Source organism: Schistocerca americana, chromosome 1 (genome assembly GCF_021461395.2).
Source record: "Schistocerca americana isolate TAMUIC-IGC-003095 chromosome 1, iqSchAmer2.1, whole genome shotgun sequence".
In the NCBI taxonomy this organism is placed as follows: domain Eukaryota; kingdom Metazoa; phylum Arthropoda; class Insecta; order Orthoptera; family Acrididae; genus Schistocerca; species Schistocerca americana.
In genome coordinates, this window is record NC_060119.1 from 1,082,961,494 (window position 1) to 1,082,977,550 (window position 16,057).

The 16,057-nt window shown below is 40.6% G+C and overlaps 1 protein-coding gene across 1 annotated transcript in view; it reads right to left on the minus strand.

The window, feature by feature from the left end:
• Positions 1-16,057, minus strand: part of LOC124550210 (solute carrier organic anion transporter family member 74D-like) — a 262,534-nt gene that overhangs the window by 22,023 nt on the left and 224,454 nt on the right. Inside the window, exon 12 of the mRNA XM_047125295.1 lies at positions 1,793-1,896. Within this exon, the coding sequence (XP_046981251.1) occupies positions 1,793-1,896 (104 nt within the window). The remainder of the gene's footprint in view (positions 1-1,792; positions 1,897-16,057) is intronic.

The following is a 16,057-nucleotide window of genomic DNA, read 5'->3' on the forward strand; positions in this document are numbered from 1 at the left end:
TTTTTCTGTTCTGATTGTCGATTTTTATTCTGTGAGGCTATAACTGTACTCTAAAGCTTTGGTTCTTTCAAATAAACGACTTACGATATGTATGGTTTATTGTTTGGATTTCTTCTTATTCAGGGCCATTCTTTTGTATTAATTATTTGAAGTCAGGTTATGATTTTTGAGCGGTCAGATTGCTTTGCGCTAGGATATTGAGGGTCAGTGTTGAAATGATAAAATAGCACAGAGACAGTATAGTCAATTTTGCTCAGCAGTATAAGTAAAAAATGTAATTAAGAAGTTTCACCAGAATGTGGAAGCGAAGAATAAGTAAAGAGAAAGTAGGCTCAGTACGTTCAGTTTCACTCAGTAGTTTCAGAATTAAATAACGTAGATGTTTCATATTCTCAGTTATTTCAGTTTAAGTAAAAAAAAATATAAAGAAGTTTCAGGGTTATCCGGCTCGTTCTGTACGATAGTGGAAGCTTTGAAGCTTTGTTTTACACCTTCAGTGCATTATCAGCCACAATATACGCACGTATACTGAGGATCAAATGCATTATGACCATTGAGCATGGATTCCAAAATATAGTTCTATGAAACACAACGAACTTTTTATTCTCATGAGGGAACTAATGTTATCGACAGGGGATCTCAGATTGATTTCATATTTCTAGATTTCCAAAAGGCTGTTGACGCCATCCCTCACACGAGACTTCTAATTAAACTGCGTAGCAATGTACTATCGCTTCAGTTATGCGATTGGATCTGTAGACAACAAGAGAATAGGAGAGAGTCGGAAGTTATGTGTGAAGGAGGTTGGACGCTACAGCTGCGTGAAAATACGCACGCAGTCGAGTGGCTATGCCGACGGCGCGGTGGCAATATATATAGCAGGCTTAGCGGATGCGGATGGGATGTTGTATAATTTTGTGGGAGACAGTATGATGTTACTTAATGAAAAGCATTCAAGAGATTTATGGAAGGACGAGCAATGTGTGACTAAAGCACGTTTAAAAGTTATCCATAACTGGTACATGTGCCTAGGTCAGAGCAACCGTTGCCTTGCCGCCGAACTAAGGCGTCGCGGCAGCAACTTCACCATTTCAGACACTCAGTCTTTCTTGTTGGTTACGTTATACAAAGTTGTTGTACAAATATCGTGCTACAGCAGTATTACTTACCTTTTTATTATTTACCTTTTTGAAAATAAAGTGCGTTGAATGTTGAAATAATGAATCTGGCAAACTATTATTGTTCACATTATTTAATGTTTCATGCGTCGATCTCTTGGTTATCGTATTCTGGCGTCGCCTACATTGCATTCACTTCTACCATTAATACAAACTGATTTTTTGTGATGAAATTTTACTGGTTGAAAAGGGCGGTTAGTTAGTCAGTGACTGTCAACATTATTGTGAGGTTAATGCTACATAATCATTAACGCATCGCGTGAGACGGTATATCGACCAGTTTGGATTTTAAATAATTCTAAGATGTTGACTATGTTGGTTGTTGACCAGTTAGAATTTTGTGATAGCTGGCATATTCATTTGAGCTCCCACGTGAGTAATGAGCATTAACTGAAACGTACGTTCAGTTTCAAGCAGTCAACATGTTACTTCTGTAGATACCACGAAGACGAGATTAGACTAATTCCAGCGTGCGCAGAGACTTTTAAGCAATAACTCGTCCCTGACACCATGCGTGAGTGGAACGGGAAGAAACCCTAATAACTGGTAAAATGGAAAGTACCCTCTGTCACGCCCTTCTCAGTGGTTTTCAGAGTAAAGACGTAGATACTGACCGAGCAGGAGACCGTAGATGATGGGCCCCGGAATGAATGCGAGCCCACACATGAGTACTTCAGCGAAGGCGATCGCCAGTGGCTTGTCTGCCTCATCCACGCATCTGAAACAAGAAACGTGCATAGTTAGGATGTAAGATAGCAATGTCCCATAATCATATTTCGTCGGGACGGTCCTAACTTCACCGCATGGTGGAAACCTGAGAACTTTGATGATATGCCAATTTCATGTAAAAAGTGCTCATTTGCCCTTTTACTTCCTAAACAGCATATTGTGACTTAGATGACCATCAAACTATCGTGTTTTTCTTGCAATTACACTGGGACTGCATTTGTTTTAGTACATTCTTATCAACAGATCAGAGCACATGTTACAGGACAGTTAAGTGTAAGATGTAACCCAAAAGAAACAGGCCGAAGGCTGTAAAATGAAAACCGCTGAAGCCATCGTAATTCCATTGCCTACGGAAGAAAGTTGATCCCACCGACACAGCGAGCATGTACACGCGTCGACCGTCTAGAAACACAGAAACACAGGTGTGCAGGTTTCAAGAGCAGGTCTGTAACCCGTCTCCTGACGATATAAGGGATGCGGGCAACGAAAATTCATCTTGCATGCCCAATGCAAGCGTCAACGTGTGACACAAATGTCGAGAACGGATGTCGTTGGCCAACGACGCACGTTCTGGAAAGCCACACCGCATTAAGGATACCACTGACCAGCAGGTGGATGCTCTCATCATATAAGACCGGGCAGTTACAGTAGTAGCCACTGCCGCAGACGTCGGGTTGAGGGTTGAAACTGGATCTTGTGCCATTCTTAACGAATTTCCGTTCCCCGCGCTCGTTTCGGTGTCATGAAACGCACTACACCCATTTGCTCTTTCTTTGAAGCCTCCATTTCATTGTTTTCAGCACGATTGAGTGCAGTGGAGGGTCGACGAGTGAGAATGTTCGCTTGTCGTCATGTAGGTGTGCACCTTTGTCCCTCTAGCTGCAAACTTGGAACTTCACCGCTCTCATAGGGACAAAACATTTTTCCACAGGCAACGACATTATGATCTGTTCAGTGCTTTTCATTTTAGAGTCTCCGGCTGGTCTCTTTTTGATTGTATTTTATATCACCTCATTTGCAGTGCTTATTCTACAAATGAAGAGGACGTGACATGATCTTTGGTGTGACGTCATAAGCGCGTGACTGCGTATGAGATCGCTCTCTAAGTTTTTATATATTTTTAGGTTTCAGATACATATTTTAACGGTTTTTGTGATAATACTTACTATATAAGTGACTTATTAGTGGTTTCTTCAGTCACCTCTGCCTTCCTTGTGTTGTGACCTGGTATTTGTGAGTGTTTCGTATCGAGCAACTTAACCTCTTACCTGTGTTTCCATTCCACGCTGACCAGTTGCAGGTATAGCGGCGCATCGAAAGCTAAGTACTAATTAATTGTTTGTGTGTAGTGGTTTATTTAGGAACTTTAGTAGTCTTCAACCGGTGTTCTTGGTGTTTTCTGGTGAAATAATTTCAGAAGAACTTTTTGGGACCTGTTGTTAGTTTCGTTACAGTGTCATTAGACGTTTCATTTTATTTCTGTTTTAGTCTTTTGTTGTATTCTCATTTGTTGTTGATTAATACTGTTAATAACAGTAGTTACTTCCCTTGTAGAGTAAGTTTGTGATTATTGTAGTCAGTTTTTTAACATCTTCTTATTGTAGTAGCGGAACTGAGATAAAGTAGTTTTCTTGTTTCAATAACTGTAAAATTTTACCATGAGTGAGAAGTGTGGGCTTTGCCGTAGTTTCGTGGGTAGTGGATTGCGGTGTGAGACTTGTTAGACTTGTTCGAAGTATTTTCACTGGGGGGGGGGGGGGGGGGGGATGCAGTGTCTGGAATTGCAGGTTATCTAGCAAGAGTAAGTTCATAGAGGAGCAGGAGCGTAAAATCTGTGCCCTTCAGGTGCAGTTGAAAAACGCACAGGAGGAGCTAGATAGGATGAGGAGGGAGAAGGGGGTTGGAGAATGGGAGCTGGCTGTTGGCAATAGATCTGCTAGGAGAAGGAGATTTTCAGATAGTTTTACTATTGGTGTTTGCAATAGATATGACCAACTGTCAGAGTCTAGTGGAGAGGAATCTCTAGTAGCTGTAGATGTAGGAAGTATGCAGCAGACCTCAGCAGTTATGGTGGCTAGGACAGTTGTAAAGTCGAAGAGAAAGAAGAAGGTTCTGCTGTTAGGTAGTTCTCATGGCAGAGGTGTAGGCCAGCAGTTGCAGGAAATGTTGGGGAGTGAGTGCCAGGTCACCAGCATTGTGAAGCCTAATGCAGGATTGGCTCAGGTGACTGTTAACATAGGGGGGTTATGTAGAGATTTTACTAAAGAGGATGAGGTTGTGATTGTGGGTGGGGCTGGTAATAGTATTGAAAGGGATGGGGAGTATAACATAGATGGTGACCTGGAAAAGATATCCACAGACTGGCAACATGAATTTGTATTTCGTGGAACTGTTTCAGCGTCACGATCGGCCTCCTCTTAATACAGCCGTCAGGCGTAATAACATGAGACTTCGGGGTGCGCTGATGACAGAAGGCAAGGGTCACATTTCAGTGGTGTCGGTGGAGTCTGTCAGCAGAACGGGTTTCACTAGACATGGCCTGCACCTCAACAGGTATGGGAAGAGGAGGTTGGCAAAGCTTATATGTGACAGCATAGGTGGGGGTGGTGGGATCACTCATGGGAAAATTCCTGTAGTAGTGGGTGTTAGAGGAGCACCTTTTTTTAGATTGAAGTCAGCTGATAGGTATTCCTGCTTAAGGGAAGTCTCTCTAACAAAGCAACCACTTTCGACAAAGTGTAGGTATCTGAGTAATGAGGGAATTAGTATATTTCATCAAAATATACAAGGTATTAGAGATAAAGTTAGTGAACTGCTTATAGATGTTGACTCTGAAATTATTGTTATATCTGAACACTTCTTAAATAAGGAGAAAATGCAGAGGGTTCCTTTGCCAGGATAGAGGTTGGCTGGCAGCTTTTCTAGGAGCTCTTTTCGGTGTGTGGGAGTACCCATGTATGTGAAAAACAGCATCCCATTTGAGTCAATTGATGTTTCAAAGTACTGCACTGAAAATATGTTTGAATGTTGTGCAGGTGTGGTTAAATTTAGTGGAGCTAAACTTCTAACTGTTGTTATTTATAGATTCCCAGACTACAATTTCACAATATTTTTGCTAAAGCTAGAGGAACTTCTTGGTTCAGTTTATTGGAAATACAATAAGTTAGTTACATGTGGTGACTTCAATATTAATTGTATAAGCGACTGTGCAAGGAAAAGGATGCTGGTAGACCTCCTTAATTCATATAATCTTATGAAAACCGTATTCTTTCCAACGCGTGTGCAATGGCACAGTAGAACAACCATAGACAAAATTTTTGTTCATTCCTCATTACTAGAAGGGCATTCCGTCAGCAAAAAGGGGTGGTGTGTACATAGTTCCGCGTAGTCAGCGCGTACACAACTTTCCCACTAGAGCGCGCCCCGCTAAGCACAACAGCGCAGGCACAGCGCTCGTCTGTCTCCGCACTACGAGATGGCGCTGCCTGAGAGACGGACCAAATTCTGCTTCTGCCGATCCGTGTATTAATATGTAATGCAACCAATGAGATTGCTGCTAACGTAGAACCTTTTCTCCTTGCAGATCATATTCGCGCAGTGATACCTGAATGCGCGAGGTATTACAACGAGTGTACAGACCTCTGATTAGTCAGTCTGCATTAGTCTGCATTTGTCTGCACCAGTCCGTACCAGTCTGCATTAGTCTGTACCAGTAAATAGTCAAGTTTCAGTCTGCACCTAAGAAGATTATCATATTCCTGTACATAACCACGAAGATAAATGTATAAACACTTTGTCAAGTATGAGCGATATGTGAGAATAAGATTAACGTACCAAGACCAAAGGAACTTCAGATTGTCAATTGTAAACAGCATCCAGAATCAAGTTACGTAATGTCTATGCTTTTTATTATTTTAATAAATGTGTGTGAAAATTAATCAAGTTCTGTTTAAAGCTGGTCACCGTCAATCTGCTACTCTAAGCGTGCAAGTGGCATTTCTATCGTCTGACCTAATGGCAGAATATAAACACGCCACGATGAGACCACGAGACATATTGCTGACACTCGTCTACTTCGTTAGAGCGACAAGTCAAATAATCTGATGGTGTGTGTACCAAAGGTCTTACAGTACGCACACCACAAGTTGAATGGCGTTTCAGATCATGATGCACGAATTTTAACTCTAAAAGATTTTTGTGCTGCAACACATGTTAAATATCGTTATCAACTTTTTAGGAAAGCTGATCCAGTTGCTGTAGATACCTTTGTAAACCTTATCAAGGAACAAGACTGGCAGGATGTTTATAGTGCTGATACAGTAGACGATAAATATAATGCTTTCCTCAAGACTTTTCTCGTGCTCTTTGAAAGCTGCTTTCCGTTAGTACGTTCAAAACAGGGTACTAGCACGAACAGGCAGCCTGGGTGGCTGACTAGAGGGATAAGAATATCTTGTAGAACAAAGAGGCAATTGTATCAAAACGTTAGAAACAGTCAAAATCTAAATGCAGCAGACCATTACAAACAGTACTGTAAGGTGCTTAAAAATGTTATTAGGGAGGCAAAAAGTATGTGGTATGCAGATAGAATAGCTAAGTCTCAGGATAAAATTAAAACCATATGGTCAGTCGTAAAGGAAGTGGCTGGTCTGCAGAGACAGGTCGAGGATATAGAATCAGTGCGTAGTGGAAATGTCAGTGTTACTGATAAGGCGCATATATGTACAGTATTTAATAATCACTTTCTGAATATAGCAGGTGAACTAAATAGAAACCTAGTCCCAACAGGGAATCATATAGCGCTCTTAGAAAAAAGTGTCCAAGACTGTTACCTGAAATGCTCCTCCATGATACTGACAAGAGGGAGATTGAGTTAATAATCAAATCACTAAAGACCAAGAACTCTCATGGATATGACAGGGTATCTAGCAGAATACTGAAGTATTGTTCCAAGTATGTTAGCCCAGTACTTAGCCATATCTGTAACTTTTCGTTTAGGAGTGGTCGGTTTCCTGACCCATTAAAGTACTCGGTAGTGAAGCCACTTTATAAAAAGGGAGACAGGGATAATGTTGACAATTTTAGACCTATTTCTATGCCATCACATAATTTGCTGTCAAATGTACAGTTTGGTTTTAGAAATGGTTTAACAACTGAAAATGCTATATTCTCTTTTCTCTGTGGGGTTTTGGACAGATTAAATAAAAGGTTGCGAACGCTAGCTGTTTTCTTTGATTTAACGAAGGCTTTTGACTGTGTTGACCACAAAATATTACGGCAGAAGTTGGACCATTATGGAGTAAGGGGAGTAGCTTACAATAGGTTCGCCTCTTACTTTAAGAACAGAAAGCAGAAGGTAATTCTCCGCAATATTGAGAGTGGTAGTGATGTTCAGTCCCAGTGGGGCACTGTTAAGTGGGGCGTTCCCCAAGGGTCAGTGCTGGGTCACTGCTCTTTCTTATTTATATAAATGATATGCCTTCTAGTATCACAGGTGATTCAAAAATATTTCTGTTTGCTGATGACACCAGCTTGGTAGTGAAGGATCTTGTGTGTAATATTGAAACACTATCAAATAATGTAGTTCATGAAATAAGTTCATGGCTTGTGGAAAATAATTTGAAGCTAAACCACAGTAAGACTCTGTTTTTACAGTTTCTAACTCACAATTAAAAAAGAACCGATATTTTGATTTGACAGAATGGGCGTATTATAAGCGAGATGGAACAGTTCAAGTTCCTAGACGTTCGGATAGATATTAAGCTGTTGTGGAAATCCCATGTTCAGGATCTTGTTCAGAAACTAAATGCTGCTTTATTTACCATTAGAAAATTATCTGAAATAAGTGACAGTTCAACATGAAAAGTAGTCTACTTATCATATTTTCATACGCTTATGTCGTATGGTATTATTTTTTGGGGTAATTCTTCTGATTCAAAAAGGGTATTTTTGGCTCAAAAACGGGCTGTTCGAGCTATATGTGGTGTAAGTTCGAGGACCTCTAGTCGACACCTATTCAATAGTCTGGGAATTCTGACACTTCCCTCACAGTATACATTTTCTTTGATGTAGTTCGTTGTTAGCAATATTAGCTTATTCCCAAGAGTTAGCAGCTTGCACTAAGTGAATACTAGGCAGAAATCAAATCTGCATGTGGAATGCACTACCTTGACTCTTGTGCAGAAAGGAGTGCAGTATTCTGCTGCATCCATTTTCGATAAGCTACCACAAGAACTAAAAAATCTTAGAAGTAGCCCAAACACTTTTAAGTCTAAACTGAGAGTTTCCTCATGGCTCTTTCCTTCTATTCTGTCGAGGAGCTCCTGGAAGAGCTGAAAAATTAAGCAAATTCCAGTGTTACATTGTTGATTTTCTTTATTTAAACTTACGACTTGTCGCCTGAATATGTTTCTTATATTTCATTTTATCTGTTTCTACTATCGTGTTATAATTTCATGTACTGACATGTTCCATGACCATGGAGACTTCTCCTTAATTCGGTCCCATGGAACAATAAATAAATAAATAAACAATATGGAGAAAATCCTTGCATTAACGCGAAAGATATAAAACGCAGAATGATACTCGTAGAATTTGATATTAATATTTTGCGTGGTTTATTCTGAATATATATTATTTCTTCTCTGATGTCCCTCTCATACTGTTGTCGGTTGCCTCATAGTAAGAAAGGGTCAACACATAACATAGGAAATTAGTCCAAAGATGTTCCGTGTAACATCACCAAACACATTGGAGAAATAGCTAAAATCACAAAGGACATTCGTCTTAAAATATAACATATATCATTAATACAAAGTGAATATGGTCTAGGATATTAGACTGAATGATTTTTTTAAGAGTGAGCACTAATGGTGTGACTGTACTACTACATATGTTACTAATCAGTGTTGTGTTACTACCCTGTTTTGTGATGTAAATTACAGTAACCCGGGGGGACAGAACGCAAGTAAACAAACTTTTTGAATTTGGCCTTTATAGTCCACAACTATGAGGGAAAGATCATACGCTAAAATTCCCGTTTAGCAGTTCAACCATAACAATAACTGCAAACACCCTATGATTCTGTCCTTTCTACCTGATAAATCAGAAAACATCAGTGTTCTGCATTGAAGGACCAATCGGGCTCGACCGTCCTTCGTGTCATCCTTTGCCGGTGGAGTCATGTAGATGCAGTATGGACGGGTGTGCTGTCACCACATCGTCTCCTTGCCATTATTGGTTCACTAGTCCTTGGAGCAGCTGCTCCTTCATTGGCATCACGAGGCTGATGAGACTCAGTTCCCATTCTCCCACTGAGGAAATAATCTTGGCAACGCCAGGAATCGAACATACACGATGGTCACTAAACAAAGGAAGCGAGCTTGCTTTTCAGTGTTCCTTTCTAAGCTGTCTCTGCAGATAAACTTCTCATTGCTTATCTTATCTGTCCACCTAATTTTCAACATTCTTCTGTATCACCACATCCCAAACGTTTCTATGCTCTTCTTTCCCTGTTTCCCCAAAGTCCGTTTTTCACTTTCATATAATGCTGTGCTTCAAACTTACAGTCTTATAAATTACTCGAACATCTACGACTGAATCAAAATCGTTTCAAAATACAGAGATCTATCTATTTTACATTAGGTTAACGAATCTAAAAGGTTTCAGAAGCATAGATTGCTGAAGAAAAAATAGACTGAACAGAAAATTGAGGCGATTAAAAGCAAAGGGGGAAAAAGTGACAAAATCAAGCTCTGAGAAAATGAGCTTCAAAGTTTGTAACAAATTCAAAATTCTATGTTCATTTGTTATGTTGCCTAATAACCCTCACTTGCAGTGATTATTAAAACAATATCAGTGAACTAAATTCAGAATGTTGTGCTCAGTAATGTTTTTACCAACTATCTAGTTAGCACTAATGGGGCCCTCTGTCTCTAAGAACGTCACTTACATCCGTTTTTCTTCTTTAATATCTCGTTGGAATGACGCACTACAATATAATTCAATAGTCTGTCCCATTTTTACGCATTGCATTAACCCATACAAATAAATTATTGATTATACATATAATACAGCGCACAAGGCTAATGAACAATCCGTGTTAAAAAAAAAAAAAAACACAAGTTTTGAAACAAGTTCTTGGAACAACACACATACAAGAGATTCTATATGTTTGTGTAACGGAAAATACCTATTTCGAAACTCACAAAGCATCATCAGAAGGCACCACATCAACAGCAGTTGGTGTGCTAGGCCCTCCACTTGCTGTGATCTGCTATATGGTTTGGAAAGAGATATTTTTGATATTCGCTTAAGATATGTATAGAATGGATGGTAAATTGGAAGAACAAATGGAAATAACTGCTGCAGATTCTGATATTATCTCTGTTATGGCATTGGTGACAGTATATTCAGTAATATCATCTTTGAACTTTGACGTCCTAGGTTTTTTCGTGTAATGTGACAACGTACAATCTAGTGAATGCCAGGCATAGCCAAGGCGCAACGGTATAGAAAGTGGATGCTTATGCCCTCTGTGGGGCAGAATCGAAGACAAAGCGAAAGTTTTTCCACCTGGTGGCAGCTAAATTAAAGAACGCTATGCGGGAGACAGTGTCTGGCTTGTGGTACTCTCTGACAGCGAAATAATAAAAGAATTAAACTAAGTAATATTGTTATGTGTAGTAAAAATATAAATGTAATATTACTTTAATATATGAAAATGACTGTAACTGAATATTGTAATGATATGGTATGTTTAACTGTAAATAGAGAACTTGGCATAATGTAAAATAATGTTTAGGTGTGGGGGGAATCCCTGAGAATGAGCACAGTGTACAGCACGGCGCATAATATTGGCGATAGAAGTAGGTGGGCGTAGCTCTGAGGCAGAACAAGTGTTAAGTGGCGTCAAAGTGACTACCTGTGTATGCTGGAAACGTTGCTAACAGAGCTGAAAACAGATATGGACTTCGTTTATCGTATGGGTACAAGCTAAATGGACACTAAGGCTTGTAAGACGCGGTATTTCGACGGAGATGGGCTGTGAGCGGAAAAATAGTACGGCTTCCCGCTCTGAGGTACATGGCACTGCATGGTGCAATGCTGTGTTAATGACGACAAGTTGCTTGTGCCAACGGCGAGGTGTGAAGGGACCAGTAGCCTCATCCAACGGCGTATGGTGATCTCAGTAACTGATTAGGTCCATTGGTGAGATAATTTTGGTAGCAACGGACTAGAAGTTATCTTACAAGAATATTATTATGAACAGTGGTTGTTATACCGACACCATTACCAGTACAATTATATTCTGTGAATCAGTTTGTGTAATAGTCAAACCAAGTTCTCTACAGTGTGTTAAGTTTGGAGGCAATAATAATTTTGCGGTTTAAATTGCATTCCCCGAGTGTAATCAATTATTTAGAGGAAATAGCTAATTATTACCCCATATCCAGTGATTTCTATGTGCTGCAACATCAGTGAAAAGTTATGGTGCGTGAGTATCGGCGTAGTTATATTACAAGAGAAAATAGTCGAAATTAACACCGAAATTGCCAGCAGACGCCGCTTCATGCAACGGATGGAAGATGCCAGGTACTGTGCCACCTTAATTACTATCCAGCTCGATATAGTGGCTTTTCAGTACAATGCCATAGTCAAAAATTATTCGGTTCCGTCCGAGCAACGTGATTCTCAACTAGTGTTTTCAGTAACTATATTGACAAGCAGATCTATATAGTTCTTTAATTAAGCATTCAAGGAAATTGCTGCCACCACAATACACATTGTGCCTTCAGCACAATGCAAGCTCAATAACATTAAATTCACTAATTACAATTTGTGTAGTTTACATTAACCTAAAACAAGTTCAAGTGTTTATCGTGTTTGTTTATGTATTGTGAAACGACTTCAGTCTGTGGTATTGTTTTAAATGAATATGTCTTCCTGCTAGGCAATATCCAAAATACAGAATTAAGTGCTCCCTATTCAGTCGCTTCAAAGAGACTATCAGTGCTACTAATAACCAAATATAGACGTAAAAATAAGTTTGTTACGCGCCATTATCATTATTTATTCCAAAAATTCCGTGTAGTAGTTGGATCACCAAATGATGTCTATTCAAACCTATGACACGCGACAGCCGCTTTCTGGAAGTCCGATGCCACATAGTCTAATAATAACACAGTAAATTCGGGTTGTGGCATCGCAATCGTCTTAGGTCAATGGAATCAAAATTTATGTCGAATAAAACGTTCTCGGGTTTCCAGCCGCGTGAAGTGATTAAAATTACACGAGCTTTGACCAAGCATTCCTTCGCTCTTGTCACGTGGTATGCCCGCCAATAGGCTGCTGGTACGCCTCTGATATACACTAGCTACCGGCTGTGACGTCACTGATGCCCACGGCATCGCCATATACGGACGTATGTTGACTCGGCTTTCGACGTGCCTAGTTCAAGCGCGCAATCGCTGGATGCCACGCCGTGCTAAGCTGTAGGCCACCGTCTCTGTTTAGAGTTTTATTGGTGATTTTTATTTCGATGGCTTCTTTAACTTACACTATTCCATAAGCTGTTTCCGCGAGCCACAACGATGTTTCGGAAAATTTCATCCAGTGTCTGTTTTATGAAGCATATTCAGCTAAAGCAGACATGTCGGAGTAGCGTAGGCCATAGAGCATACTGTTTCTCCGACGTAATGCTGGCCACACTCACAAAGTGTTCTGTAGACCCCAGGTGCTCAGAGACCTGCTGCGTCTTTAACTGGTCTCATAATTGACGGATTTTTGAGAGAGGCCAGAAGATCTATTTGATCTTGTGTCGTCTCAGTAGGTGGCTTGTCTCCCCGACACGGAGCCATAGAACGGCTCGCATCAATGGCTTCTAGGACCTTGTAATTAGAGAAGCAATTGAAATAAAATTCACCGATAACACCCTAAATACTGGCGGTAGCCTGTAGCTCAAGGCGGCGCTGGATCCAGCGATCGCGCAATTGAAGCGCACCGTAAAAAACAGAGTAAACAAAAGGCCGTGTATGATGCTGCCGCGGGCTCCAGTGAGAACACAGGCGGCGGAAAGTGGATATAAGGGCGTACCAGCAGCCCAAAAATGGTTCAAATGGCTCTGAGCACTATGGGACTTGACATCTGTGGTCATCAGTCCCCTAGAACTTAGAACTACTTAAACCTAACTAACCTAAGGACATCACACACATCCAAGCCCGAGGCAGGATTCGAACCTGCGACCGTAGCAGCCGCGCGGTTCCGGACTGCGCGCAGCAGCCCACTGGCAGACATACCACTGGGTGATGGCCAAAGAGTGCTTGGCGAAAGCTCATGTAATTATAATCACTTGACGCGGGTGGAAAGCTGAGTACTTTTTACTTAATGTTACCACCGCGGGACTCTGCACTCTTACAAAATTCATGTCGTCATTGAGGCTAATCTTACAAAATATTGGCCAGAAATCAGAAACTTGTGATCATCGGGTCGTCAGTGGGGTGTACTTTGACACTCCTCCAAAACTAAAAGATTTTTTTTTCTGATCCCTGCATTGTCGCTACTAAAGGCACTGAGGGTCATTCTACACTGAGAAAGGTGTTGTACATACCTCAGCAAAGCGTCACTTGATGTGTTCACCTTCTTCCACTCTTCTGTTTTAATGTTCTGGATGCAAAAACAGCTTCTAATCTGCCAAATGCTGGCACAATGCATGAAATCACGTGATCGCAACGTTTTACAAAATATTTAGAACCAAAGACACGTATGTACACTTGTATCTCTTTGTATCCGAAGGGAAAACTATTGTATTTAAATAGTTCTTCAAATAACCGCTAGCAAAAAGATAAAAGCACCTGATACACCCACATCCATATGCTACCTAATAGATTGGTTCTTCCACTGAAGTATGGTGCACATATCTCCAAATATTGGATTTTGCCACTTCCCTCTTTGCTTCCAGTTAACTCAGTTATGACCAGCAGATTCACAGCTCATAATTTATTATTTCGTAATAAACTAAACATTTGATTGAAACAATGTCCGTTAATTCATGCAGTGCTTGCGGGGTCATACTTTTTGTCGTACGTCCTTCTGACATTCATTGTCGTGTTGCAAAATTGGGGTTTCAGTAACCTCATTAAAATATAGCGGAGTGGCATATTATGCACACTTCAGATGCTATAATTATGGAGATGCTGCATCATTTTTGGTGCATCAGCACAGAAGTAGTCCCACATTAAAAGCCACAGCGATCTCCTTACCCAGATCTGTGCCACGATCTGCCCCTTTCGCTGTGTTATAATCACATCACTGAAACTCCACATCTGCATTTTGATGACGAATGATGGAAGAACGTACGACAGCACACCGACTTCTATAGTGGGGAATATGGTTCTGAAAGTGCTGCGTGTTTTAACTGACACTGTTTCAAGAAAACGGTCATTAACGTGCGCGTGTGTATATTTGGATTCGTTGACATTCAGAAATAGACTGCACACAAATGCAGTGTTTTAGAGATAAATCTACATGTGCATATATATTCCGCCACCTTCCACCTCGCCCGTCCCCCCAGTTCCTGTTCCCGTCGCGAATGGTCCGAGGAAGGAACAATTGCTGGTAGGAAAACGACTCCCAGTTTTTCTTTGATTTCCTCATTGTGGACACCCTTCTGCTATTGTTCCCATCTACTAGTACCTGCAACCATCCTAGCTACTTTCATATACGTAACCTCAACCTTATTGATAAGGTAACCTGAATCCACCCAGCTTTCGCTCCCATACGACAAAGTTGGTCGAAAAACTGAACGGTGCACAGATAACTTAGTCTTGGTACTGACTTCCTTCTTGCAGAAGAGAGTAGATCGTAGCTGAGCACTCACTGCATTAGCTTTGCTACACCTCGCTTCCAGTTCTTTCACTATGTTCCCATCCTGTGAGAATATGCATCTTAAGTACTTGAAACTGTCCAACTGTTCTAACTTTGTTCCTCCTATTTGGCACTCAATCCGTTTATATCTCTTTCCCACTGACATTACTTTCGTTTTGGAGATGCTAATCTTCATACCATAGTCCTTACATTTCTGAGCTAGCTCTGAAATATTACTTTGCAAACTTTCAATCGAATCTGCCATTACAACTAAGTCATCCGCATATGCGAGACTGCTTATTTTGTGTTCACACATCTTAATCTCACCCAGCCAGTCTATTGTTTTCAACATATGATCCATATATAGTATGAACAACAGTGGAGACAGGTTGCAGCCTTGTCTTACCCCTGAAACTACTCTGAACCATGAACTCAATTTACCGTCAACTCTAACTGCTGCCTGACTATCCATGTAAAGACCTTTAATTGCTTGCAAAAGTTTGCCTCCTATTCCATAATCTCGTAGAACAGACAATAACTTCCTCCTAGGAACCCGGTCATATGCCTTTTCTAGATCTATAAAGCATAGATACAATTCCCTGTTCCATTCATAACACTTCTCCATTATTTGCTGTAAGCTAAAGATCTGATCCTGACAACCTCTAAGAGGCCTAAACCCACACTGATTTTCATCCAATTGGTCCTCAACTAATACTCGCACTTTCATTTCAACAATACCTGAGAAGATTTTACCCACAACGCTGATTAGATACCTCTGTAGTTGTTACAATCTTTTCTGTTTCCATGTTTAAATATTGGTGTGATTACTGCTTTTGTCCAGTCTGATGGAACCTGCCCCAACTCCCAGGCCATTTCAATTATCCTGTGTAGCTATTTAAGACCTGACATTCCACTGTATTTGATGAGTTCCGACTTAATTTCATCCACCCCAGCTGCTTTATTGCACTGCAATCTATTGACCATTTTCACCACTTCCTCAAATGTTATCCTATTTCCATCCTCATTCCTATCCCATTGTACATCGAAATCTGAAACATTACTGATCGTATTTTCACCTACATTGAGCAACTCTTCAGAATATTCCCTCCATCTGCCCAAGGAATCCACAGGTTCACAAGCAGTTTTCCTGACCTGTCCAAAATACTTGTCATTTCCTTCTTACCTCCCTTTCGAAGACTGCTAATTACACTCCAGAGTGGTTTTCCAGCAGCTTGACCCAAAGTCTCCAACCTGTTTCCAAAGTCTCCCCAAGATTTCTTCTTGGA